Genomic DNA, 25894 nt, shown 5'->3' on the forward strand with positions numbered 1-25894 from the left:
AGTCATTCTTTTTTTTCCCAATAAGACCCTTAATTGTCACCATTTTTAACTTAATCATTTATTATTAAAACCACTGCATGTGATGAAGGCTACATGTGGATGAAGTAAAATTCCTCAGAGGGAAAACTCTGCTCTTCTTTTAGCTTGTGACCATACACTTCTTTTCCTTCTGCACTTTCTGAGTGATAATCAAACAAACAATTTCAACTATGACTATGAGGAAAGGACTTTTTCCTGTCAAAGAGTTTCTTGCTAGGCTGTATTTCCAACTCCTGGCTGGACACCTCCACCAGGTGCCCTACAGATACAATTCAAGGTCAGTGCATCTAAAAGTAAACTAAAAAAAAAAATAAAAAATGAAACTCATCCTCCTGTATTTCTCTGTTAACAGGATCACCATGTAGTTAGGCTCTTAATATCATTTTTAACTCCTCACTTTTCATTGTACTGAAGGATGCATCAAATACTAATAATTCTACAAATACTTCCTATGTCCCAATCTTCCACATGACATTACACAATCAAGTTCTTCCGTGACCTGGTCCCAGCTTTGGTATTCATTCTTTTTTTTTTTTTTTTTTACTGAATGATGACTATGTTCATTAATGCACTTCTGGGGTACAGTGTGGGGTTTTCACACACAATCCGAAATACTTCCATCAAACTGGTTAACATAGCCTTCACGTCATTTTCTTAGTTATTATGTTAAAACGTTCACATTCTACTCTTAGAAAGATTCACTTGTACCCTTGAAAGATAAACCTCAGAAGTGATCCCTCCAATCTCCCTCCCTCCACCCATTCTCCCCTCCCCTCTCCCTCCCTGGTATTCATTCTTAACCTGAGTTTCTGCCACTCTATATATTCACAGATGCAAAACACACATTGCACTTTGATATGCTTCAGTGGGTCTATGATTTAATTGTTTTAGCTGATTTTTAAAAATAAAAAAATCAAAATTTTAAAATGTTTGAACTACTTAGTAGGTATTAGAGTATCTCTCTGTTACAAAGACAGCATTGCTCCAATAGAGAACACTATGCCAGAAGTTATCCAGGTCAAACAATTCAAACATTAGCCTTAAATAGAAGCTAATGGTTAGCATGGAAACCATCTAAATATTCATTAAATTCACAGGTAGCAAAGCCTTATTTGTCCAACACGTAGTGGGGATAAGACACATTTTATACTCATAATATGGACTCGTATCTAGAGTAGAGTAGTAGTCAAACATTTTAATTTAGATATTAAGGAGTATCTACTATGTGCTATGCAAATGCTAAAGCAAAAGATTTGTGAGATATATCTTTTATGGTTTGGGCAAGAGACAGATGAATTTACAGTTAATTAAAATAGAGAGTGGTAATCAATGCCGCCATATCACCAAGTATTTCAGGGACTTTAAAGAGCAAGAGAAATTACTTTATATAAGAAGTATGGGAGAGAGTTCTGGAAACCCTTGATGAGATGACCTTTTGAGCCAAACTTGATCAGATGGGGAGTGCTTACCTAATCATATTAGAGCAGGAAGGACATGCTAATTCGAATCTACAAAACACAAATGAAGGAATGTATAGGGGCCTTCTGGGATGAATGGGCTGTTAAGAGATCAATTCAGTAAAATAGGAGTAGATCAGGTTGAAGGGGACCTTGAATGCTATGCCTAGAAATCTGAACTCTATTTTAAGAAAGTGGGGACCCTGAAAGGTTTTTTAACCACAAGAATGACACTGTCAAAATCCTACACATATATATTTTTGAGGAAATACTTTCTTTGTGCTTTTCTTTTCTCCTAATGTTTAATTATTTTTCAAGATATATTTGAGCTTTAAAAATCCCTCTGTCAGCATCTCATTTTCTTGGTCTCCACATTCTTCTGGTCTATAGTCTTCAACTCCATGGGTGAATGAAGAGTTGTACTGTGAGCCTCTGAGGCACTGACTCCCAGAGCAAGAGAAATTAAACAGGGCTAAGTGAGAGCTATTGACTGCTCCTGGTGATTTGTAGCAACAATGAATGTGAATGAATTGTTAGGTTAAAGAAATGCTGTTTTCACCCCCATCACCCACTTATCTGATCCTCTGTTCAATCCAAATCACTTTGGTTTTGAGAGAACGTATATTAAAAGAACTTGCTTCACCTGTAATCATCTTTATATAGGTTACAATACAGCCAAAGGAGACTTGGTGAGATCAATCCTCTACCCCCGGCCTCTGAACTTCAAACTATACAGTGATGCCTTCAAATTCATGGTGTTCCTGGCCTGCCTTGGTGTTGCAGGCTTTTTCTATGCCCTAGGGGTATATATGTACCATGAAGTAAGTACTGGGAGTAAGGCTTTACAATAGTATAGCTTTCTCAGAGAGATTGACCTAACTCAAGAGGATTGGCTAAGGTTACCTGTTGATCCTGTCATTCTAAGTAACAATGTTGTCTACAAGAATAGGAATAGTCTGTATCTATAATTCCAATATAGTAACAATCACATATGCTTTCTTTGAGCACTTGAATGTGGCTAATGTGACTAAAGAAACAAATTTTTGGCTGAGTGTGATGGATTATACTTGTAATCCTAGCACTCTGGAAGGCCAAGGCAGGCAGATTGCTTGAGCTCAGGAGTTCAAGACCAGCCTGATCAAGAGCAAGACCCCATCTCTAAAAATAGGTGGCCATTGTGGTGGGCACCTGTACTCCCAGCTACTTGGGAGGATTAGAGGATTACTTGAGCTGAAGAGTTTGAGGTTGCTGTGAGCTATGACACCACAGCACTCTACTGAGGGTGACAAAGTAAGACAAGTTTCTAAAAAAAGAAGTGAATTTTCAATTTTATTTAATTGTAATTAGTTTAAGTTTAAATAGCCCCGTGTAGTTAGTGGCAACCCAGTTGTGATAGTGCAATTGTGAAAAGTTACAGGGTTCAACTGGCTGTTTTCACCACTTGAATAGGAGTGGCAATGTATCTAATGGGAGCCACATTCTGCTAGTGTGGCATCTGTGATCCCCAAACCCAAATAGGCTTAGAGAAAATACATGTTTCTTAACCATGACAGGATGAGGAAAATTTAGTCAATGAGATCAGAAAGCAGGAAGATCATGCTAATTTGACTGAGCAAAATCCAAAGAAAGAAAGGCACAAGGATCTGGAACCAGCAAGCAATTATAAGTGTAGCAAGGTGGGAGTAGAAGGGGTCTTGAATGTTGTGTCTGTCTACTTTACCCCCAGGTAATACTAAAGCACAGTGCAATCAGTAGGTTGCCCAGGTGTTCTGCATAGGGCCTGAAATGTTATTGCATGTGATTCCCTCTTCCTCTTAAGCTACAAGTGACAGGTGTCATTTGGATGCCTTGCTTCATAGCTGCATTGGCTGGGGAGGGATGAGTTGTCACTAATGACTTCTGAGGTCCTTTTGAGTCTTGAGAGTCTGATTCTGTTGTGAACCATGCATTCTCTATAATTTCCAGACTGGTGGCATCCATGTGCATTTGTAGGGGGAATACTGGTAGGCAAAGGCATAGGTATAAGAATTTCCAGGCAATGTTCATGATAAAACTTAACCTCTGAATATTTATTTCAATCTGAGATGAGCCATCAGGGAGCATTTCTAGGTCCAGGGAGGGCAGAAGAAGCCAGCACATTTTGTCAGGAGAAGGATGAAACCAGAAGGTGAGGAAGTTTGCCAGGTTCATGGAAACCCTAGTAGTGATTAGGAATGAAGTTTTCCTAGAAGAACTCAATATCCATTATACACTTAAGCAACTGACTAATCCCAGATGCCATCTTATGACTGTTGACTGCCTCAGTTTGCGCTGGTTTGCGATTAGACAAGGCTAAGTCTGCAGGGTAAAAACACCTCTATGTCTGTGGTTGGAGAAAGCAGGGAACGATGGATTTTGTGATAAACTGAGATTGGGTAAAAGATGTGCCCAGGGGCCACTGTTATTGAGTTTGAATTCTATGTACCCAGTACTCAAAAGAGGACATCATTTATGGCTAAAATGTTGGTTAATTTCGCAAAAACATAGGCTGGATTGTAGAAGGTAGAGTCATTAATATCTAGACTAGCAATTCTCAACCTGTGGGTCACGACCCCTTTTTAACAATGAAAATACATTGCGGCATTAGGAAGGTTGAGAACCACTGACCTAGACCATGAGAGAGACAAAGCAATGCTGTGATTTTATCTTGGCTCTGACCTTAGCTCAATGAGACCCCTCTGTAGATCTGCCAGGGATCCTGACTCTGGGAGATTTGACTGGAAAATATAACAGACTGGCCATGTGTTTGCACTGGAGAGCCAGACAGACTAGGGTTCAGATCCTCATCATCTCACTATTATGTAGTCTTGGGGAAGTTACTTAAATTTTTTAAGCTTCTGTTTCCTCACTTGTTAAATGAACAGAGTAACAGTGTTTACTTCATAGGGCTGTGAGGAGTAATTAACTAATGCGCCTAGCCTAACAGTTAGCTGGCTTCCTATAGCTGAAAATGTATGGTGAGGTCTCTGCAGAATCTTGGTCCTACTTTCTATCAGGTCACCATTCATTCACTCGGAGTACTGAGCCCCTCCTCTGCTCCAGATCCTGTTCTAGGCTCTGTACCTATTTAGAGATGAGTAAGATGGATTCAAAGATGACTGGGCCACAGCTGTTGCCCCAAGAAGTTTGTAGGATAGTAGGGAAGAGAGATTTATAAACCAATGGTCATGCTGCTGAGTTTGTAACCCAGGGCTAGTCATGCCGTGGGAGGCCAGACAGTGCCTGGATGTCTAAGGAGCAGAGAAATAACAGGTGCTTGGGCAGAAGGGATGCCAAGTGGAGAGAAACAGTCAGAAAAGGGCAGGGTGGATTTGGAGCAGGGTTCAAAGGTCTCCTTTGTCCTGCAGTGGGAGTCAATGTGTTTATTGCATAGGCACAGACGAGAATATTCAGCCCCAGTAAGGAGCCGACTCTGAGTATTCTGAGTTGGGTCTCTATGGCTCCTATGGTGTTGCAGGAGGAATGTGCCAGGAGGGGTGCCAACCTGCTCTGTTCGACTGATCCATGCATATGTCCCTCCTTGCCCCAGGTGCCTCTGAGAGATACTGCAACCATGGCCCTGATCCTCCTCACCGTGACCGTCCCTCCCGTGCTGCCGGCTGCCCTGACCATAGGCATCGTGTATGCCCAGAAGAGGCTGAAGAAAAAGGAAATCTTCTGTATCTCTCCACAGAGAATTAATATGTGCGGGCAGATAAACCTCGTGTGCTTTGACAAAGTAAGATCCCAACTTTCCAGGTTGAAGGTGAATGATTTCAAGGCCCAGTAGAGGTGGGGAGGGGCCTCCGAGAATACCTAGTCCAGTGCTTCCATTTTACAGATGGGAACACTGAAGCTAGAAAGGTTCTCACAGTGAGCAGTGTAAGGTCACAAACCTGCTTTGCTGACTCCTAAAACAGCAGCTTAGCCATCACATACTGGATTTTTTTCCTGCAAAATTAATGTTTTTTTGACTATTCTATTTTCAAACAACTTATCACTACATTAACTTCTATGATTGACTAGTTTGTTCAGGCAAAAAATGCGAAGAACATTTCTCTTCCCTGAGTTCCTTTGTACAGAGCATAAGTGGATGTTTTCCTTCCTCCTCCTCTGCTTTTCCTAAGGAAGGGAAAGGAGTGAACAGACCCATGTGTGCCACTCATGGGTCACTGTTCACTCCTTTCCCCATTGCACTCCCAGGGATCAAGATTCCAAGCTAGGTTATCTCTTCATAGGGACTGAGAAGGTGGGAGAAGAGGAGTGTAGATGGGGAGAGCTGCCTCTGTGGGGCAGGTCCAGAGACCCCCTCCCCTGGGGTTCTCCTATGGGACCTGGAGAGACTGCAGTATCAGGCTCCTGCCGTTCAGATCCTGCCCTCAGCGTGTAATGCAGAGGGCCTGCCATGGCCCCTGTCTTAGTCCATTTGTGTTTGAATAACTGACCAAGGCTTTTGCCATTTTTTGGTTAACCCACATTGGCAGTGCTCTTCACAGTGCTGGTAGAGAGTCCCACTTAGGAGAAGCTCCTAGCTCTTGAGAAGCCCACGATCTAACTGAAGAAGCAGTGAAAACTGGCATGTTGATGACGATCACGCCGTGGGATGTGCTTCACAGGGGAGTGGGCAGAGCATGGGGCACAGTTGCCTGCCACACATGGGACATCACCTCTAAGCCGGAGTCCTGGTTGTCAGACACAGTCAGCCCCAGGCTCAGAGGCAAGCAGTTCGGACACTCAGGGTGTGAGAGGCCAGCCTGGCTAGGGGGAGAAGAGGATGCGGGGTTTGGCTAGAATGTGGGCTGCTTGGTAGAGATACAGCTGAAGAAAGGGAGCCCCCATGCCAAGCTAAGGAGTGAGGTCTATCTTGAAGGAGAATGGGTGTCCCTGTTTTTCAAGAGGACTAGCGGCATTTTTATAGGTGTTTTGTTTATTCCACTGGGGGGAAGTGCTGAGAGATGACAGGGAGATGAGATGATGAAGGAGGCCATGTGGGAACAATGAGACCAGCAGGTCTAGACAAGCAGAGCAAGAAGGCAGAGTGGAGGACAGACTCGAGACACCGGCATGGACCTCACCGGTCTTGGACCCCAGGTTGCACCTCTCTTAGTTTATCTCAGTTCTCTTTCTCTTTGTGTTTTGTTTAGCAAAGAAAGTTCTCAATTGCAGCTAGTCGAAGATTAACTTAACAATAAGTTCATTTTAGATTCTGGGCCTGTTAGAAATCCCTGGAAGTTTCTTAATAGGGATTCCTGTTACTTACCAGCAGCCTTGCTAGTGTCTGGAACACAAGAGGAAGTTTTATAAAATATGTTCATTACATCTGCGTGTTTCTAAAATTAAGTTTTTCCAGAGACTGTTCACTTTATGTTCTGCACAAAATTTCTTTGCCTGCATTGTCATGGCCTCCTCTGCTAGGCTGTGTGAGGGGCTGCTCTCAGGTACCCTTGGCCAAACTCTGTAGAGCGTGACAACATGTTACAGTGCAAAGAGCTATCAGATGATAATTGGCAAAATGAGAACTCTAAATTTGGTACTAAGTTTCTATATATATATCGAGGGAGAGAGAAAGAGAGAGAGAGAGTGTCTTACTCTGTCACCCTGGGTAGAGTGTCAAGGCATCAAAGCTCACAGAAACCTCAAACTCCTGGGCTCAAGAGATCCTCTTGCCTCAACCTCCTGAGTAGCTGGACTACAGGCACCCACCACAATGCCTGGCTAGTTTTTTCTATTATTTAGTAGAGATGGGGTCTTGCTCTAGCTCAAGCTGGTCTCGAATTCCTGAGCTTAGGCAATCTACCCACCTCCACCTCTCAGTGTACTAGGATTACAGGCATGAGCCACCATGCCTGGCCTTGTTTCTATGATTTTTTAAGATAAGGAGATTGAACCACAGTTATCTCCAAGTTTCTTCTCAGCTTTTACCTCTAAGAAACTCTATCAACATGATGTTAAAATAAACCACTCCACAACTAATTGAATTTTCATCATCTAGTGTTATTTTTCATTTAGAAGGTATCTGCCAGTGGGCTTCTGAGTTACGTTTGTTCCCGTATATATTTCTGTTTCATGTTGGTTTGTTGTATGTTCTCTAAGACAAGGTTTTTCTTTTTATTCAATATAGTCCAAGCCTGGGCTTATATTTATTCTAAGAGGTTTTCTTTTTCTATCTTATTTCCTTTAGAATCTCAACTATAATTCATTTTTCTATTTATGGTTCTTTTTATTGTTTAAGGGGCATTTTCCCATAGACAAAAAACACGGTCCCATTTCTGTTCTGCTGCAGTATCATCTCTGTTTTCATGTTCAAAATATTGATGTTTAAAAACATAATCTAGTCATCAGGAAAACATTTCAGTTTGAATTAAGTTGCTTACTCTTTTGGAAATGCAACAACTCAAGAAGATTTGGAAGCTAAATACATTTGGGGCCCTTATAAAATTCAGGGGGAAATGAAGCAAATACCTCTTTTTTAATAAAGTCATCATTGTTCAAGAAATAACTCACACAGGCATGCAAGATTTTCTTTGTAAAGTCCAAATAAATTAATGAAATGAAGATTTCTTATTTCTTTAACCCAGAAACCCAGAGTGGGCTCCATCTTTCCTCATACCATGCAGAATTTACTTAACACTTTCCAGTCTGGTGGAGGGCTTCTTAGATTCTGGTTCTTCTGCCTCTGCAACCTGTAAGCTACTGTGACCTCAGGCTGTTCCTTTTGCCTCCAACCTGTCTGGTCCCTATTTACCTGGTTGTAAAAGGGGAAAGTCTTATACTCACTATGGGTAAAGCATTATGCCAAAATGAAAGACAATGTCATTTCAAAATCTAGACTAGTGAGTGTTTATACAGAGATGATCTTACAAAATAGCGTCAGAGACCCGAATGCCAGTACTGAAACAGGATACTCTGCCCTGCTTGGTAATGCTCTGTTCCACCCTGGCAGGGCTGAAGCAGCTGCAGCCAACTCCATTTCCTCTGGTGTTAAGTAGGCCTAAAGCTGTTGGCCGACCGAATCAAGGCACCAGGGTCTATAATTAATGCACGCCTGTGAAGCAATGTGGAAATTAAAAGTACTGTCATAGTTCTCGGTTTCATTTTGCTTTTTCTGTTGCATTATCTGACAAATACTCTCCCTTAATATAGCAAATCAAATCTCCCAACCATTTTCCTCTGGATCTAACAATAAAACCCATTTATGGGCATTAATTAATATTTATTATTAGCACTTAGTTTCTCTCTATCATCCCAAAGCCCTTTCTCAACATTTCATTATCAATTTGGACATTTGCTGTGTCACCGGTATTTTTAGAAAATTACTGTGAACCAGATGGCAAACTGTGCACTAAACAGTCTTCAAAGAAAAAAATTCTGAGCTCTGCTTTGGAAAGACAGCAGGTGCCAACTAAAAAGTCAGACTCAACCTAGTTCCTGCACTGAAACTCTTCCATTTAGCAATGGTAATAGTTATAAGAATAAACAAACCAAGACCGGGTGTGGTGGCTCATGCCTGTAATCCTAGAACTCTTGGAGGCCTGCCTGAACAAGAGTGAGACCCCATCTCTAAAAAGTAAATAAATAGCCAGGCACTGCAGCAAGTACTCAGCTACTCAGGAGGCTGAGGCAGAAGGATCACTTGGGTCCAAGGGTTTGAGGTTGTTGTTAACTATGATATCACAGTACTCTACTGAGGGCAACAAAGTGAGACTCTGTTTCAAAAAAAAAAAAATAAACCAAAACAAAGCAAACACTTGCATTTTGTTGTCATAGTTAGTAACTATAATTATCTGATTATCAATATGGTCTTTGAACCATTGTATCACTGGCTTAATATTTCTTTTAGACACCCTTCTTCAATTAAAACTTTTATACCTACAAGAAATTTCAAACACTAGCTCTACTATAATTTCTTGGAAGCTTGGGTTTTTTTTTTAATCATGATATAATTACAAGTTTTAAATCTTATGCTAATATCGATTCTAATTTTTATTCAGACTGGCACACTCACTGAAGATGGGCTGGACCTCTGGGGGACCGTCCCTACGGCCAACAACTGGTAAGTCTCTTAAATGGAATGTGTGATTGGTGGGGTTACCTTGGTGACACTCAAATCTATTCTTCAGATGTTAAGGATGGATGTGACATAAAATACATGTAATAATTGGCTGGAACCAGCTCCCAATTATTCTAAACTTGTTTAATGAGATGAATCCTAAGTTTGGAATTAGACAGGGAAAGTAGGTCTTCAAACTCCACAAGAGAAATAGAACAGAATGAGGTGGATAATTACGGAACTGAATTCATAAAATAGAGGAAAGGATAGTGAAATTAAGACCATGCTTAATTAAAAACTACAAAGACTTCCTGGGTGGCTAGTGGAGGCAGGTGTGGTGGGGGATCTGGAAGAGAAGTGCTCCATCTCGTCCCTCACGGAGCTCACAGTAGTAGGATAAAAAGATGCAAATACACCCACCTTCATGTACAACACAGGCCATGTAAATGGTTACCATTGGCAGAAATATCAGAATGGAGAAGAAGCAATTAAAATTTGTTGATGTGATATACAGTCTGATTTTTTATATAATAACATGGTGGGCAAAGACAGAAGTTAATTTTAAAATAAATTGATTAAGGAAAGCCACTGAAGAAGATGGCACTTGAGATAAGTTTGGAAGGATGTGTGGCTAGAAATTTCACAGACGTGGGCCAATAGTGGAGACCAGGAAGAGGAGAAGACAGTCACATGGATGCCCACGCCAGAACAGAGCAAAAGAGGGAGAGCCCCTGGGCCCAGCCTCTCCCACCTCCTGGCTCCTTTTCTATAGGATTAAGACCTGCCTTCTCAGACTGGTGATGGCCTCTGCTTTTAATCTCTGGGTACCCCAGTTTGGCTCCTCCATAGGCTGAGACCCGCTGTCATTCAGAGAAGGAGGTATGAAGAGACTCGGCATAACTATGACAGCACCCAGGGGCAGCCCAGAAACAGGGCAGCAACAGACTGGCAGTGTGATATTGCAGGAGATCCCCTGGGCTGGGCTCTCACTTCCTCGGGTGTCTCTGCTTCTTGGATGCTCAGATGTCCCATCCAGGCTTTGTCTAAATAGCAGGGCCCCGTTGGCCAGAGAAGTGAAAGGTGACAAAGATGCCTTTGGTTTCCACCCCTCTATCTTGCTTTCTTACCTCTAGCCCTTAGAAGATTTTTGGGGGGTAGTGGAAACAACTAGACACAATCACTATTCAGTTGTAAGGCAGAAGAAGAGGAAACTAAACCATGCCAGTCTGTACTAAAAGAGGAAATCGGACTTTTTGAGGTGGGATATCCAGGTAGTTTTAGGAAACAGGGGCAGACTCCAAAGGGCTGAATAGTGAGAAATGCTTCCAAGTCTACCCATTCTTTAGTTTGCCTGGAGCCACCAGGAAGGCATCTCTGCTGTCCCTGCACCTAATTAGCCTAGGACTTCTTGCCTGAGGTGTATCCCTTTTTGAAGCTTAGCCCTGAGCTTCCTGCTCACCACCTTTCTGAAACATTCTCATTAGGTGGGCTGACTTCAGGTAATAACATGACATAAGTCCTTGCCATTGTATCTATGCCCTCTGAAATTATATTATTGATTGGTCAGTGGCAAACTCTGCTGAGAAGGGAATTCATGTCTAACTCAAAGAAGAGATCTATAAGGATCACTCTGCAGGCAGAATACTCTGGTTAAAAAAATAAAGAAACCAAGTAAAGAAATCAAGTAAGCAGGTGCTGGAGGGCAGGGAAGTCCCTGGGCGAGTAGAGAAATAGCAAGATGTTTACTCAGGCTCCAGAGTCTGGGGCATAGAGGACATTAGCAGTAGTAGGAGCTGTCAGCTAAAGTAGATATGAAAGATAGGACCCAGATGGAATCCCAGGCTAAGGAGTTTGCACTTGAATATATGCAGCACACAGAGCTGTGGACAGGTTTTGAGCATAGGGCTTAGGTGCCTGGAATTCTACCTTCGTAAGATTTAAGGGTTAGAGTGTGCAAAATGATTTTGTTGAAGACTCTAACTTACTGTGTTCTCTGCCAGCTTCCAGGAAGTCCACAGCTTTGCCTCAGGCAAGGCTTTGCCCTGGGGCCCACTATGTGCAGCCATGGCCAGCTGCCACTCTCTGATCCTTCTGGATGGGACCATCCAGGGAGACCCTCTGGACCTCAAAATGTTTGAGGGCACTGCCTGGGTAAGGTGACAGTTTGTTTAATCAAATCAGTAGAATTTGAAGGAATCCTTACCGGGAGCGCTGAAGCTTTTTCTAACCCAGAGAAGATTCATGATAATATATGAGTGAAGGTTTGACACCATCCTCTTTTCTAAGGAACATTGCTAATGAGCGCCATAGGAAATAAGGTCCCATGATCAAATCAATTTGAGAACTGCTCTTTAAACAAAGTTCAATTGACATCTCAACTGCAAGATTTCGTTAATATATTGTGGTGCTTTGTGAATGTTCGAGGAGAGAATATGATATTCAGTATCTACCAAACCTATGAACCTGAAAAACCTTTACTGACAGGCCATAAGATGACTTGTTCTTCAAGGAAACCAATAGTCTCTAAAACACTCTTAGATAAATGATCCTCTAAGCAATGCTAATCGATATGGCCACTAGTTCTATAAGGCTCTAAGGACTTGAAACTTAGCTATGCAACAGAGAAACTAAATTTTAAATTTTATTTAATTTTAAATGATCTAAATTTAAGCAGCCACAAGTGGCTGGTAGCTGCTATATTGTACAGCATAAGTCTAGACACTAAATTAGGGGACCCTCATTCCAACTAGCCAAGTTTTCCAAGCGGAGTGTGAATGACGAAGCATCCTGGAGGTCATTGTGCCACAGTAGAAGACCTCGGCGGCAATCCACCACTCTGTAGCTGTGTGATCACGAACCAGCACCAAGACCGGGTCTGTGACCTCATCTGTTCTTTAGAGGTGTTTAATAACACCTCATTTGTGCACCTGTGGTGAACATTGAGACAAGGAACTCAAATGAGTTTGCCAACTGTGAAAAGTCAAACAACTAGAGGGTATTCAGTAACTAACTAGGACATCCTGCTGCCCTCCAAAGAATGTTCTAAGTTACTTAGAATGACACATAAAATGTAGGACAGCAGCAGTTAAACATAGTTGTCATGTAATGGAAAGAAATGATTTCAGGGAAATGAAGTAACTACCTCGTGGAGAGGCTAATACGTGTATAAAGATGTATGTGTATAATAGGAAAATATTAGCACTGTAGCTTTCTTGGGCCAAATCAATAAAAGCAATACCTGCTACAAAGGGAAATTTCTGATATCAGTAAGTTAAAATGAGAGCATTTTCTGTGGAAAAATTTTTCATACACCGTAACCAGTTTTCTGGATCTTTTTGTTTGTTTTGCTTTTGTTTTCTGGATCTTAATGTAGAGGAATCAGTATACTTGCAATGAGCCCTGTCCTTACCGCCAGCATCATTGGAACGAGCACAATGCTGAGTTGCACAGGGTCATGTAATAATTTACTCTGGACCTTGTCCTAACTATGTCACCATCTCCAACGGAGAAGGTCTGATCTCTCTTTTACAAATAACATTCAAGTTGGGGTCTGTTTGGGAACATAAATCTTTAGTATTAATTCTATAAGACTGTCTGTAAGAGTAGTTGTATCTGTTCCCAAGAAAGCATAAAAATGCAACATTAGTCACGAAATTTAAAGCTGGGTCAGCAGCAGTCTAGACTGGAGTTAAATATCTTTTAGTAGGAAGGAAACTTCCACTAAACATAAGTGGAGGAAAACATCCCTTTAGATTTTTAGGCATTTCAGTTTTCGAAAGGATGTCAGAATATTTTCAGAAGGAACTGTGATCTGGATAAATGAAGCGTAGTCCTCAAGGTTAGACAAGCAAGTGACTAGATGCTGTCATCTATTTTCTGATCCTACTATTTACATATATGACTGTTTTTCCCATATTTGAATGTTGGTTAATATTGATTTTCTCAATAGATTAATTTCTACTGTTGCAACATCCGAAGAATACAAATCATTTTTAAACATGCTTTCTAATTTGCTAGCAGCTAACATACATGGATTAACTCTCTAGTTAACTAACTTAGGCTGGTAGTGCAGATACAGGGTAAAGAAGGAGTCTCAGGTTTATCTCAGCACCCAATACCATCTCGTCTGCAAGCCAGAGTTCCCAACAATAGTGGAGAGTAGATCTCCACATGATCCCTCCTCCAGTTACTAGATGAACCCTTTAAGGAAGATCCATTGACCTGTAGCTAGCACTTCTTCCGTCAATTACTTCTCCAAATGTATTCATGCTATTTTTGGCTGTTTAACATTCTACAATAAGATTCTTAATATGATTCAAGACAACAGAAATTTGACAGTGACCATATGAAAATAGTCAGCCTGGAAGAGAAAATATGTGAAAAGGGTTTTGAAAAGATTAAAGTGTTATATAAATGAGATACTTCCATTTTATCTTTTTCTCCAAAGAATCTTACAAATGTTTTCATTTTATAACAGAAAATGGAAGCTTGCAGTGTAGACTCCTGCAAATTTGGGGTGTCTGGTTCAAACATAATAAAACCAGGACCAAACGCCAGCCAGGTATGATTTGCTTCTTTACATCGTACATCTCTTTCCCATTTAAAATGGGTGAAACTTTCTGACTTTGGCATATGTTTATATTCCTATGGTTGTGTCTTATCCTAACAGCTTCCGTAGTTGGTTAGCTCATTCCTTCATTCCTGAATTCACCCATTAGGTGTATTCAACAAACACTCCCGGAGTACCTGTGTATGGGAGAGCATTGTGCTAGGTGCTGGCAGATAAAGGAGTTTCCAAACTAGACACGTGGGGCTCTGTGCTGGAGGAGCACATAGACTGGTAGAAAGGTCAGTATTTGTACACATAAGTGCAAGATAGTACGCTAAATGCTCTAGGAAGGGCTTAAGAAAGAGATCTGGGAGTCCAGAGGTGGGAATGAACACAATTTCTGGGGCAAAGAAGCACCACAAAGGGAGGCCACCTGTGAGCTTGGCCTGGAAGGTGATTAGGTTTCCTCCAGGTAGCTGAGGGTAAGGGTCTTGAAGACCAGACAACTTGTTGAGGGAGGTGCCTTAAGCAAGCCAGGAAAATATCAGGATTGTGACAGATACACTACTTCATGATGTTGCTGAGTTCACTACAGAGCCAGCCCTGTTTGTTGGTCTGTATCTGCTCAATAGCACCGAACAGCTTTTTAGTCTCCCTTCTGCTCATGCACCTGTAGAGCCCTGTGGACGCCATCACCATCTTGCGCCAGTTCCCCTTTTCCTCGGGACTGCAGAGGATGTCCGTGATTGCTCAGCTAGCCGGGCAGGACCACGTCCACGTCTACATGAAGGGTGCCCCGGAGATGGTGGCCAGGTTTTGTAGGTTCGAAACAGGTATGCATTGTCACTTTTCTCTTTCAACAAGTAAAATGTTTTAAAAGACCAAACACTTAGAGGAAACCAACATGTAACAGTGCACAATCAATGAATGTGAAGTTGGTCATGGTCTGCATAGGTGGAAGGTGGGCCCAGGAGAATTTACGATGCGGGAGTGATCATTTCAAGGCAGGGAGGTGCACAATCAATATTTGGCTATGGTCTAATCAAAAGAGTACAGTTCGTGATGTGAAGCCAGAACAGACAGCTGCTCAGGGGTCAGAGAACTAGGGAGAGTGCAAATATTCAGAGGGGAACAATGGGAGGGATCTGGACTGGAGATAAATTCTGTAGACTGAGTTGTTCCTTCACTTCCAAGGGGGCTGGCTCCACTGATTGGGGTTCTGACAGATGAATGCAAGGAGAATATAGGAACGATAAATCTCTTAGAAGTAAAAGTGATTAAAGTAAATTAGATCGTATTAGAGCTAGGGAATTTGTCATTTTTGCAGCAATTTTATCTTTCCAGGCCAGATTTTGAGTTGATTTGTATTGTTTTCTAAGTCTTATAAACATATGCACTCTCTAAGCAGCAGCCAGATTTATAAGAATATTGTTGCATTCAAATGAGTTCATTTGGAAAAAATCGGTCTTTTCTCTTCTGATTGTCATTTATATTTTCCTTATGATTGCTGATAGCCATCAACTTTTGCACAGAATTCTAGATTTTGCAAATAATTGTTTTAACTTCTCTCTATTTGGAGTCTTTTTTTTTTTAACCTTACAAGTGCCCCCTTTCCTTCTGACTTTGCTCTTGCTCTTAGCTTTCATTAACTCCGTTCTTCACTGATTACAGCATAGACTGTGCTTTGTTTTGTTTCATCTGTATGGACACAAGTGAGCATCTTTTGACATTTAAACTGGTATCTAATGACCCTGCTCTATCAGCAAGGGTTTGAGCCTCTCCCTTGCGCACGCTCTCTCTCTCTCTATATATATATTTTTTGCAGCTCTTTCAATTCTTCCTGTTGTCCCAAACTCCAACCTTTCACATATGCTAATTCCATATTCAATAATTTCCCCCTCACCCCCACTCCCATATTTAAGAAATGGACAGCTAGGAGCTTTCTTGAAATTGATCCCCACCTTTATGAGTATTGATTAATTTTGGAAAGTCTGAGACAAATGAGAACATGGAGCTCTGCAGTCTTCTGATTTTATCCATGATAAACTGGAGTACAGAGGAAAGACTGAACATGGCCAAGGTCAGAGAGATGGCTGGAGCAAAGCAGAGACTGGGACTTACTTGGTTTGCCACTAAACCACCACACTTCCCATTGTGCTGAGCTTCTTTCTAAAACCTCTCTGGGCACATTATCAGCCATGAAGATTTTATAAATATATGAACTTAATTATGATTACCATGCAGAAATATACAAATGTCAGCATTATGTCATCTGTCAGCTAAAGTAGGGGTTGGCAAACTTTTCATGATTTTTTTTTTTTCTTTTGCAGTTTTTGGCCAGGGCTGGGTTTGAACCCACCACCTCTGGCATATGGGGCCAGCACCCTACCCCTTTGAGCCACAGGTGCCACCCACTGGCAAACTTTTCTATAAGAGCTGGCTAGTACTCATTTCAGGCTGCCCTGGCCTCACTGGCATCACTCAGACGGTGATGCCCTAAAGCAGCCATGGATAATAAACAAGTAGGCATGACTGCTGTAATAAAAAATTATGTAAAGAAGCAAGCACTGGGCCAGATTTGGCCTGTGCACCACACTTTGTCGAGCCCTGATGTAGAAGACCAGCTGTTTCTCTCATTTTATCTAAGTACATGTTGTCCTGAAATCTGTCCTTACTGAACCCAATCTGTGTATTTGACACTCACTTTGTTCTAGTCAGCTTGGGCTATTATTAAAAATACATATTAATACCATAAACTGCATGGTTTAAATAACCAAACTTGATTACTCATAGTTCTAGAGGCTAGAAAGTCCAAGATCAAGATGTTGGCCAGTCCCATTCTTGTGAGAGTTTTCAGGTTTTCAGGCCACCATGCTGTATCCTCACACAGTGGAGAGATTATCTCTCTTAGTGTTTTAATCCTATTCATGGGTGCTCCATCCTCATGACCTAATTATCTCCCCAAAGTGTCCCATGTTCAAATACTATCATATTAGGAGTTAGGCTCCAGCACATGAATCTTGGAAGGACACAAGCAATAAGTCCATAGTGCAGTTGGTGACCAGCATATCTTTGGCATCATTCACATAGAAGTTATGGGAACACACTGACGATGTTGTTTGTGGTTTTTGGCGGAAGCTACAAGTTTTCTATGAAAGCGCTTTTATGCAGTGAAAGGTAAGAAAGGTGTAGAGAGTGCATCATGGGGTCCTGCTTAGGAGCTGAGCAGCCTTTAACATGACCACACACTTATCTCTTCCTTCTCTCCTGACAGTGCCCAAGAGTTTCCCACAGGTGATGAAGAATTACACAGTGCAGGGCTTCCGCGTCATTGCCCTTGCCCATAAAGCCTTGAAAATAGGGAAGCTGTTAGAAGTAGAGTGCTTAGCCAGGTAAGGAACTCAGAAGTCAGCATGAATGCAGACTCCGCACGCATGAAGTGAGTCAGCCCTGGGCAGGTGGGCATCTCATCTGGAAGAGTTTAAGATATTGGGAATCAGTCTTGTCCAGTCCCCCGATTTGGAGAAAGGACATTCATTGTAGGTGAAACCTGAGAGGACTTGCTCAGGTGACAATTCTGGTCTGTGGCAGGAAAAGAATGGCAGTTGAGATCTTGCAACTCCCAGATACTGGGTGTTGTCTCTGCCGTGCACTGTCTCATGGGCTGTCTCAGCTCTCATCCTACCAGAAACAACAGCTCTCCCTCAGCCTGTGAGCACAGTATGACTGACTGACCTGGGTGTCTCACAGACAGAGGAACTGAGAGAGGAAGATGGTTGGCAGGCACTCAGGAAGGTTTCAGAATCCTTTAGACAAGGGTTTTTTTTTTAGGACTCAATACTACACCTCGTTTCTGGGGGAGGTAATGAGTATAAATTGAATTCTTTATAAGAAATGAAATGCAATATTCTTAATTACATTAGGAGATAAATTGTCCTCATTAGAAGATAATCTATAAATTATTTCTTATTTCAATATTCTTCAGTTTTTAAAGGTAATTTTAAAATTATCTATGAAAAAAGTGGAAAAATACTGTGGAAAACTGAATAATAGATAAGTTGTATATTTGATTCGTATTGCTGATAGAAAGATGCTCTTATATGTACAGTTTGCCCCTTAATGGGTGATACGGATATCCTTGGTTTAACGAACATTATTATTTGTAATTCAGTCTATCAACTCTAAGATAATTAGTAATCACTGCTTCATCCTTACTCTGTGTCTATTTCTCCATCTATAAATGTAGAATTGGACGATCTCTAAGGAGCCTTTCAGCCATGGCATTTTAATCTTCAAAATAGAATCACAAAGCTTGGTCTGTAATATATGAATGACATTCTCATATTTAACATTCCAGGTATTAGCTGTTCTTGAACAGGTGTAAAGGGCCAGGACACACAGAATTTTGTAATTTTTCAAACACAAATTTGGATAATGAATGTTAAGGTCATGTATGAAAAAAAAGATCTACATAGCTAGTTATAAAGTGCAGCATCCCTTACCCTGATACCACGTACAAATGCGATGTGGTATTCTCACTTAAGAGCCACTAGTGAGATAAAGATTATTATAAATACAACAGAATAAGAAATATACCAGATTTCCAGCCATCCCAGATTATCTCAGGGAACATCAGAAAATGTTTTTGAGAATTTAGTCACTGTTTTCAAAGAGGGCAAAGGTATAGGATTTTGACTTTCTTAGAATTAAATTTTATTTAGCAAAGTTTTCCAAATTTAAAACTTCTAAAGAAAATGGAATCATTAAGTGGAAGTAAAAGAGTTTCTTGACTTAAAAATAAGTCCCTTTTCACTTCGTTCACTCTAACATCTATTGTTGAATGTAAATTAATACAACTTCTATGGAAAACAATATTGAGATTCCTCAAAGAATGAAAAGTAGACTTACCATTTGATCCAGAAATCCCACTACTAGGATCTACTCAAAGGAAAAGAAATCACGATATCAGAGAGACACCCACACTCTTATGTTTTTTGCAGCACAATTCATAGTTTCAAAATATGGAATCAACAGATGAGTAAATAATTTTATAGATATAGATAGGTAGATAGATATATATCATGGATTACTGTTCAGCCACAAAAAAGAAAGAAATAATGTCTTTTGCAGCAACTTAGATGGAATTGGAGGCCATTAACCTAAGTGAAGTATCTTAGTAATGAAACACATACTGACATAAAAGTGAAAGCTAAACAATGGTTATACATGTTCATATAGAGTAGTACAATAGACTTTGGAGACTCAGAAAGGGGGAGTTGGAGGGGATGAGGGAATGAACATTACCTACCAGGTACAAGGTACACTATTCAGTTGATGAGTCCACTAAAAGCCCTGACTTCATTCACTACAATTGATTCATATATTTGTACCCCCTAGATGGCTTGAAATTCAAAAAGGGATATTGTAAAAACCAGAAGATATACTTCATCAAGATTCATCCTTTCATTGGTTTAGTAAATTTCTATTGAACTTTAACTATGTGTTAGATCCTCAAGGAACTGAAGATTCTTTTAGAAGGGAATAAAAGAAAATTCTTGCCCTTATGAAGAATCTTATATCTTAATTAGGGTAATATATAATAAAATAAATTTATAAAATATGTTGTCTTTTTAGTGGTTCTTAAATGCTTGGGGAGGCAAAAATAAATTAGGTTAAGAGGATTTTTTAAAAAGACACAGAGTTCCATTTTTCGTGGGGTGATCAGAGATGTTCTCTAAGAAGCAACATTCAAACAAAGATCTGAGAGAAAAGCTTGGATATCCAGAGGAAGAGCATTGCGGGGAATGGGGAGAGAGGGTACAAAACCTTAACACACGCTTTCCTGGGAATGTTGTAGATTAATAAGAGATCAAAGTGCCTGAAGCAGTAAATGAGAAGAAAAGTTGTCAGTAAAATAGAAACAAAATACATTTAGCTATTGTTGCTTTGTTGCCTATTCTGATCCAATAAATCATTGCCAAGATCAACGTCAAGAAGATTTTCACCTGTGTTTTCCTCTAGGCGTTTCACGGTTTCAGGTCTTATGTTTACATCTTTAATTCCCTTTGATTTTATTTTTATTTTTTTTTCTGCATATGGGTATTACACTGAAATACTTCTGCACAGAAAACAAAGTAATCAACAAAGTAAAATAGCAACCTATAAAATGGGAGAAAATATTTGCAAACCATATATCTGACAAGGAATTAATATCTGAAATGTATAAGGAACACAACAATAGCAAAAGATAAATAACCCAATAATAAATGAACAAAAATCCAGAACAGACATTTTTGCAAAGAAGGCGCATACAAATGAACAACAGGTATATAGAAGGTGCTCAACTTCTCTAATCACCGGGGAAATGCAAATCAGAACCACAATGAGATCACCTAATATCTATTAGGATAGCTATTTAAAAAAAACACAAAAGAAACCAAGTGTTGACAAGGATATGGAGAAATTGGAACCTTTGTACACTATTGTTAGGAATGTCAAATTGTACAACTCCTATGAAAAGCAGCATGGAGTTTCTTCTAAAATTAAAGATGAAATGACTGTATGATCTAGTGATCCCACAATCCTACTTCTGGTCTATGTCTGAGAGAATGGAAATCAGGATCTCAGACAGGTCTCTGCACTCCTGTTCATTAAGCATTGTTCACAATGGCCTAGACATGGAAACAACCTAAACACTCATCAGTAGATGAATGGATAAAAAAATGTGACATATACATACAGTGGGATATTATTTAGCCTTTGGAAAGAAGGAAATCCTGTGCTATGAAACACTATGGGATGAACTTGGAAGACATACGCTAAATGAAGTCAGCCACTCACAGAAGAAAAAATACTGTATGATCCCACTTACATGAGGTATCTAAAATAGTCAAACTTGTAGAAGTGGAGCAAAGAATGATGGCTACCAAGGGTTAGGGGAAGGAGGAAATGGAAAGTTGTTGTTTAACTGGTACACAGTTTCGGTTATGCAATATGAGTAAGAGACGTGTTCTTACCACACACACAAACAAAAGAAAACGAGAAAACAGGAGCAGGAAGAAACCTTTGGAGGTGATGGATCTATTTATCAACTTGATTATGGCGATGGTTTCACAGGTTTATGCATATTGTTCAAATCCATCACATTGTATACATTACATATGTACAGTTTTATATAACAATTACACTTCAGCAGAGCTGTTAAAAATAAAATAAAGGATTTTATGAAACTAATAAGAAAACTGGAATAAATTGGTAAGAAGATCTTTGGATATTCCTTTTGGTTTTAGTTAATGAGGAAAAATTAATCCGATTTATAATAGAAAGTAAAGTTAGATGATGTGAAGATTGTTTAGTGAATTCCGTATTAAGCTAAGTTTTCTTTTGTAGTATTCTTTGAGATCACTAAGCCAGGATTCAAATCCAATTATCTGCATATTTACCAAGTGCCTAAAACAAAGCAATGATTTAGTAAATGAACTTTTGGACAAACTTTAGTAGCCCTTCATACTCTATTCCAGAGAGGTTTCCATTTAAGTTCAATGGTGTTTCCATTCAGTTCAAGTTCATTTCTCATTAAGAAATCCAACTCTGATTTTTCTTTTAAATAAGCCTTACTGACCACATGTTTTACTTCATCTCTCTACCAAATTCCACCAATATGTTAGCAAATAAACAATATCAAAGGAAACTAGAGAAATGATACATGCAGATCAGAGATTTTGACACAGTTCTGTTAGAATGAACTTGGTGGCAACTGAATCAGCAGGATAGAAGGGGCTACAGGCTAAAGGACAGCCAGAGAGACACGGAGATAGGAAAGCTGGCTTTCTCTGTAGAGACTCAGATGTGTCATGTACCATGGAAGGTGGAGGTGAAACTCAAGGCTGAAGGAGGATTAACTGAGACTATGCAGAGGAGTTGGATCCTTAGACCTCTCTTCCCCCAATCTCTGCCTACAATCTGCACAGACAAAATGGACACTAAAAGATCAAGAAATACCTTTTGGTCCACAAATTTACTTTTTGAAAGCCCATCCAAGATCTACTTCATTTCCAAGGAGAGGATCTATGTAACTAATGCAACCCAATTAGACTCTAAGCCTCCAACTTCAAATTCTGGAAACTTTTCAGAGCCTTGGCTGACTGACACCATATATTTCCTGGAGATGACAGATGGCAGCTAGGAGGAATGATCCCATATTCAACTATTATTATCATGTCTTGGATGCAGGATATACTTGACAAACATCAAATGAAGTGGAATTATTGCAAAGTAAAAAAAAGAGGGAGAAAACTTTTGGAAATTAACATATATATGATTAACATGGTACTTAAAAACTAACAAAAGACCTGGAAGAGAAGCACATTGTTTACAAAAAATGGAGTTGAAAACCGGGGAAAGCAGCTTTTTTTGTTTGTTTGGGATTCATTGAGGGTACAAAGAATTAGGTTACACTGATTGCGGTTGTTAGGTAAAGTCCCGCTTGTAATTGTGTCCCACTTCCAAGACGTGTGTCATACACCATAGCCCCCATTCCATGACCCCCCATTCTTCTATTCCTCCTCTCTTCCCAATCCCTCATTCCTCTACTCACCCCCACTTGTATTAAATAATCTACTACCTTCATATTAGAATTGAGTACATTGAACTCTTGCTTTGGAAAAAGCAGCTTTAGGATTGAGAAGTGGGTGCCTCTGGGAAGGAGAGGAAGGTGGTGATGTGGAGACCAAGACTATTTGTTTTCATTATAAGCTCTCAGGTTCTTTCTGATATTTTAAACATGTGCCAATATTATACTAATAAAACTCAGAAATTAAAAGAAAAAAAGAAAGAAAGAAATTCAACTGTTGAGACTGCACAGATATGCTTTAATACTGACTTTTCTTCTGAACCCAAAGAGAGAAAGTAGAGTCAGAGCTCACATTTCTGGGGCTTCTCATAATGGAGAATCGCCTGAAAAAGGAAACCAAACCAGTCCTGAAGGAACTGAGTGAGGCCCACATCAGGACTGTGATGATTACAGGTATGTGTTTCTTTCTATGGCCCCGACAAGTTGATTGTATCCCAGGCATCAGAAAAAGATGTGTGAGCAGAGGCAAATTCATCAGAAAATTCATGTGAGCTGAGTGAATTCACATGACTGAGGCAAAAAGAGAAATGTTTTGTAGTTGAGTTTCTTACCCTGTGATCTAGTTACTTGAGGATGGGCATAGCTCCCCCAACAGGACCAGATTTGGAAGAGAACTGAAGGGACTGAAAAGAATGGCTATGCTGTCATCAAGAATCCTAAGACCTGTGTGTAAAGAAGGTGAGACTCTGGTTGACAGTCCTCTAGGCAGTAGGGGCAGGCATAGTGTATGATCATCAAACTCAAGCATGGCCTGGCCCTAAGAGTTCTCTTCTCTGCTTAACTGGAATCCAGATCCCAAGAATAGTTTTAGCCTATCAGATTGGGATCATATTGTGTTCACCACTTCATTCATACATGTTTTGGAAATATGAAATGGACAGGACATGACGTTAAATATTATGAGAGGGAGACGGGGAAGAGAGTCTTGAGCAGAGGGAAAAATAAATCACTATAAAATCAGGCAGAAAGTAATAAATGCTCCCAAAGAGCAACACGCAAAGTGGAAGAGGAAGAGTTCAATTCTGATGGCTGAGAAGAGGTTTGTACCTAAAGCAAGTGTCTTTGTCTTCTAGGTGACAACCTTCAAACAGCCATTACTGTTGCAAAGAATTGTGAAATGATTCCTCAAGACAGCCAAGTGATCATTGTTGAAGCCAATGAACCAGAAGAGTTTGTTCCTGCCTCTGTGACCTGGCAGCTGGTAGAGAACCAAGAGGCTGGACCTGGGAAGAATGTGAGCAAATGTCAGAAGGCATGACGTGGCTTCCATGGTGCTAGGCTAATGGAACCCACCCATGGCACTGCACAGCCTTCTCTTGGCTCTAGAAGTCACCAGAGTCATAATTCCTCACATCTGTCCAGAGTTTTATACTTAAAAAAGCATTTCCTCTTTGCTTTGTTTCTCAGCCGTGGCTGCACATTAAAATCACCTGGACAGTTTTAAGCTTCCCCGTGCAGACTGCACCAATTAAATCTGAACCCCTGGGGTGGGAGCAGGCATCAGCCCCTTTCCCCAGTGATTCCAAGAGGCAGTTGTAGCTCAGAACCACTAATTTATACCCATATTTTCCATTTGACTTTACAATAATCCTGTGCTGTTGGGCAAACTATTAAATTTTTACAAGTAGAAAACTGAGGCTCAGAGAAGAAGTAAGCTTCCCCAACACAAAAGCTGGTGAGTTGCTTGCAGGAAACCAGACTCAAGTCTGTTCAACTCCACATAAATCCATGGGCATTTCAACAGTACTATGCCATGACATGCAGTTAGCAGGTGCTGGGCTTCTCTGGACAGTAAGCTTCCTGTGTGCTTGTGACAGAATAGCTCTTTCATATGATGAGAATGGGCTATAGCCTTATATGCCATTATTACAGGTAGCACCTATCCTTTGTGTGAACTCAAAGAGATGGCCCTCCAGGTGATGAATTACAAAAATACTCCTCTCCTCCATTCTGACCAGCCTTTCAGATTGTAAGGTAGTGAGCGTGCCTTTGCTCAGTCAGGAGTCTTTGTTTAGTACACAAATGTACAACTATACAACGTAGCCTTGCTCCTGCCTCAGGCGGGGTGGGGAGGGTTTACCTGGCTCAAACTCCAGTTGCAGGGGAAAAATGACAGCTCTCTTTCTGCTTTCTGCTTATTTCCTTATGAACCCACTTGTTCCTGCATCCAGGCACATTGCTGGATGTGCCTGCATTGTGCACACTGCATTGTGCAACTCAGGCCCTCTACTAATTTTAACAGTCTACTGACACTACTCGCTCGTGAATTTAATACCTTCACTGAAGTTTGGTCTCACCAGGAGCGGTTGCATCATGGTTTTGGACCTCCCTCCTCCTCTCCAGTTGCCACCACCATGCCTTTCTCCCCACTTTCCTAGTCCAAGCCAAAGGAATTCTTGCCCTTGTTTCCTGTTAAGTGCTTTAGAATATGTCTTTTGTTGGGAGTTTTGTAATAGGGAGTAGATGGAGGGTGTGGTGTCATCTTCCCACCTAATTCAGCATAGTAAAATATCTTTCCCTCAGATACAATGCTTTTCCTGAGATGCATTCTTTTAATAAATAAATTTTTCTCACCTCCTGTGCTAAGAATTCAGGGTCCTACACAAATGTAAGCCTCTCTGAGAAATGTTGAAATGTGCATGAAAAGCCATTATCAGCTAGTGACATAATGGATGTGCATTCATCAGATGCTTTCTCTCCAGCTGGGAGCGAGGTGGGAATAGACCCAAGCCAGAGGGATAACTTGACAGGTGAAATAAAGGAGGGATGGGTTCTAGGAAGGAGTAGTGTTGGTGCAATGGGATGTATGGTGTGGAAAAGATTCTGGGCACCTGAAAGAAGAGGTTACCTTTCAAAACAGAGTCACAATAGAGGCCAGAGATCAGGTGTTAAAAAGAGTGAGACACTAAAGCACAAGTCTGCTTACTTTACAGTTAAGAAATTGAGGCATGATTTTTTTTTCTTTTTTTTTGAAACAGAATCTCACTTTGTTGACCTTGGTAGAATGTTGTGGTGTCACAGCTCACAGCAATCTCATACTCTTAGGCTCAAGCTATTCTCTTGCATCAGCCTCCTGAGTAGCTGGGACTACAGGTGCCTGCCACAATACCCAGCTACTTTTAGAGATGAGGTCTTGCTCTTGCTCTGGC

At 40.6% G+C, this 25894-nt stretch overlaps 1 protein-coding gene across 1 annotated transcript in view; it reads left to right on the forward strand.

Moving 5' to 3' along the window:
* Positions 1-25894, forward strand: part of ATP13A5 (ATPase 13A5) — a 117889-nt gene that overhangs the window by 47789 nt on the left and 44206 nt on the right. The window contains exons 11-19 of the mRNA XM_003792695.3: positions 2160-2317; positions 5065-5253; positions 9506-9567; positions 11565-11715; positions 14042-14125; positions 14790-14946; positions 17388-17505; positions 23014-23138; positions 23819-23979. Of these exons, the coding sequence (XP_003792743.1) occupies positions 2160-2317; positions 5065-5253; positions 9506-9567; positions 11565-11715; positions 14042-14125; positions 14790-14946; positions 17388-17505; positions 23014-23138; positions 23819-23979 (1205 nt within the window). The remainder of the gene's footprint in view (positions 1-2159; positions 2318-5064; positions 5254-9505; positions 9568-11564; positions 11716-14041; positions 14126-14789; positions 14947-17387; positions 17506-23013; positions 23139-23818; positions 23980-25894) is intronic.

This window comes from Otolemur garnettii, unplaced genomic scaffold (genome assembly GCF_000181295.1).
Source record: "Otolemur garnettii isolate 467f Iridium unplaced genomic scaffold, OtoGar3 scaffold00060, whole genome shotgun sequence".
NCBI classification, from domain to species: domain Eukaryota; kingdom Metazoa; phylum Chordata; class Mammalia; order Primates; family Galagidae; genus Otolemur; species Otolemur garnettii.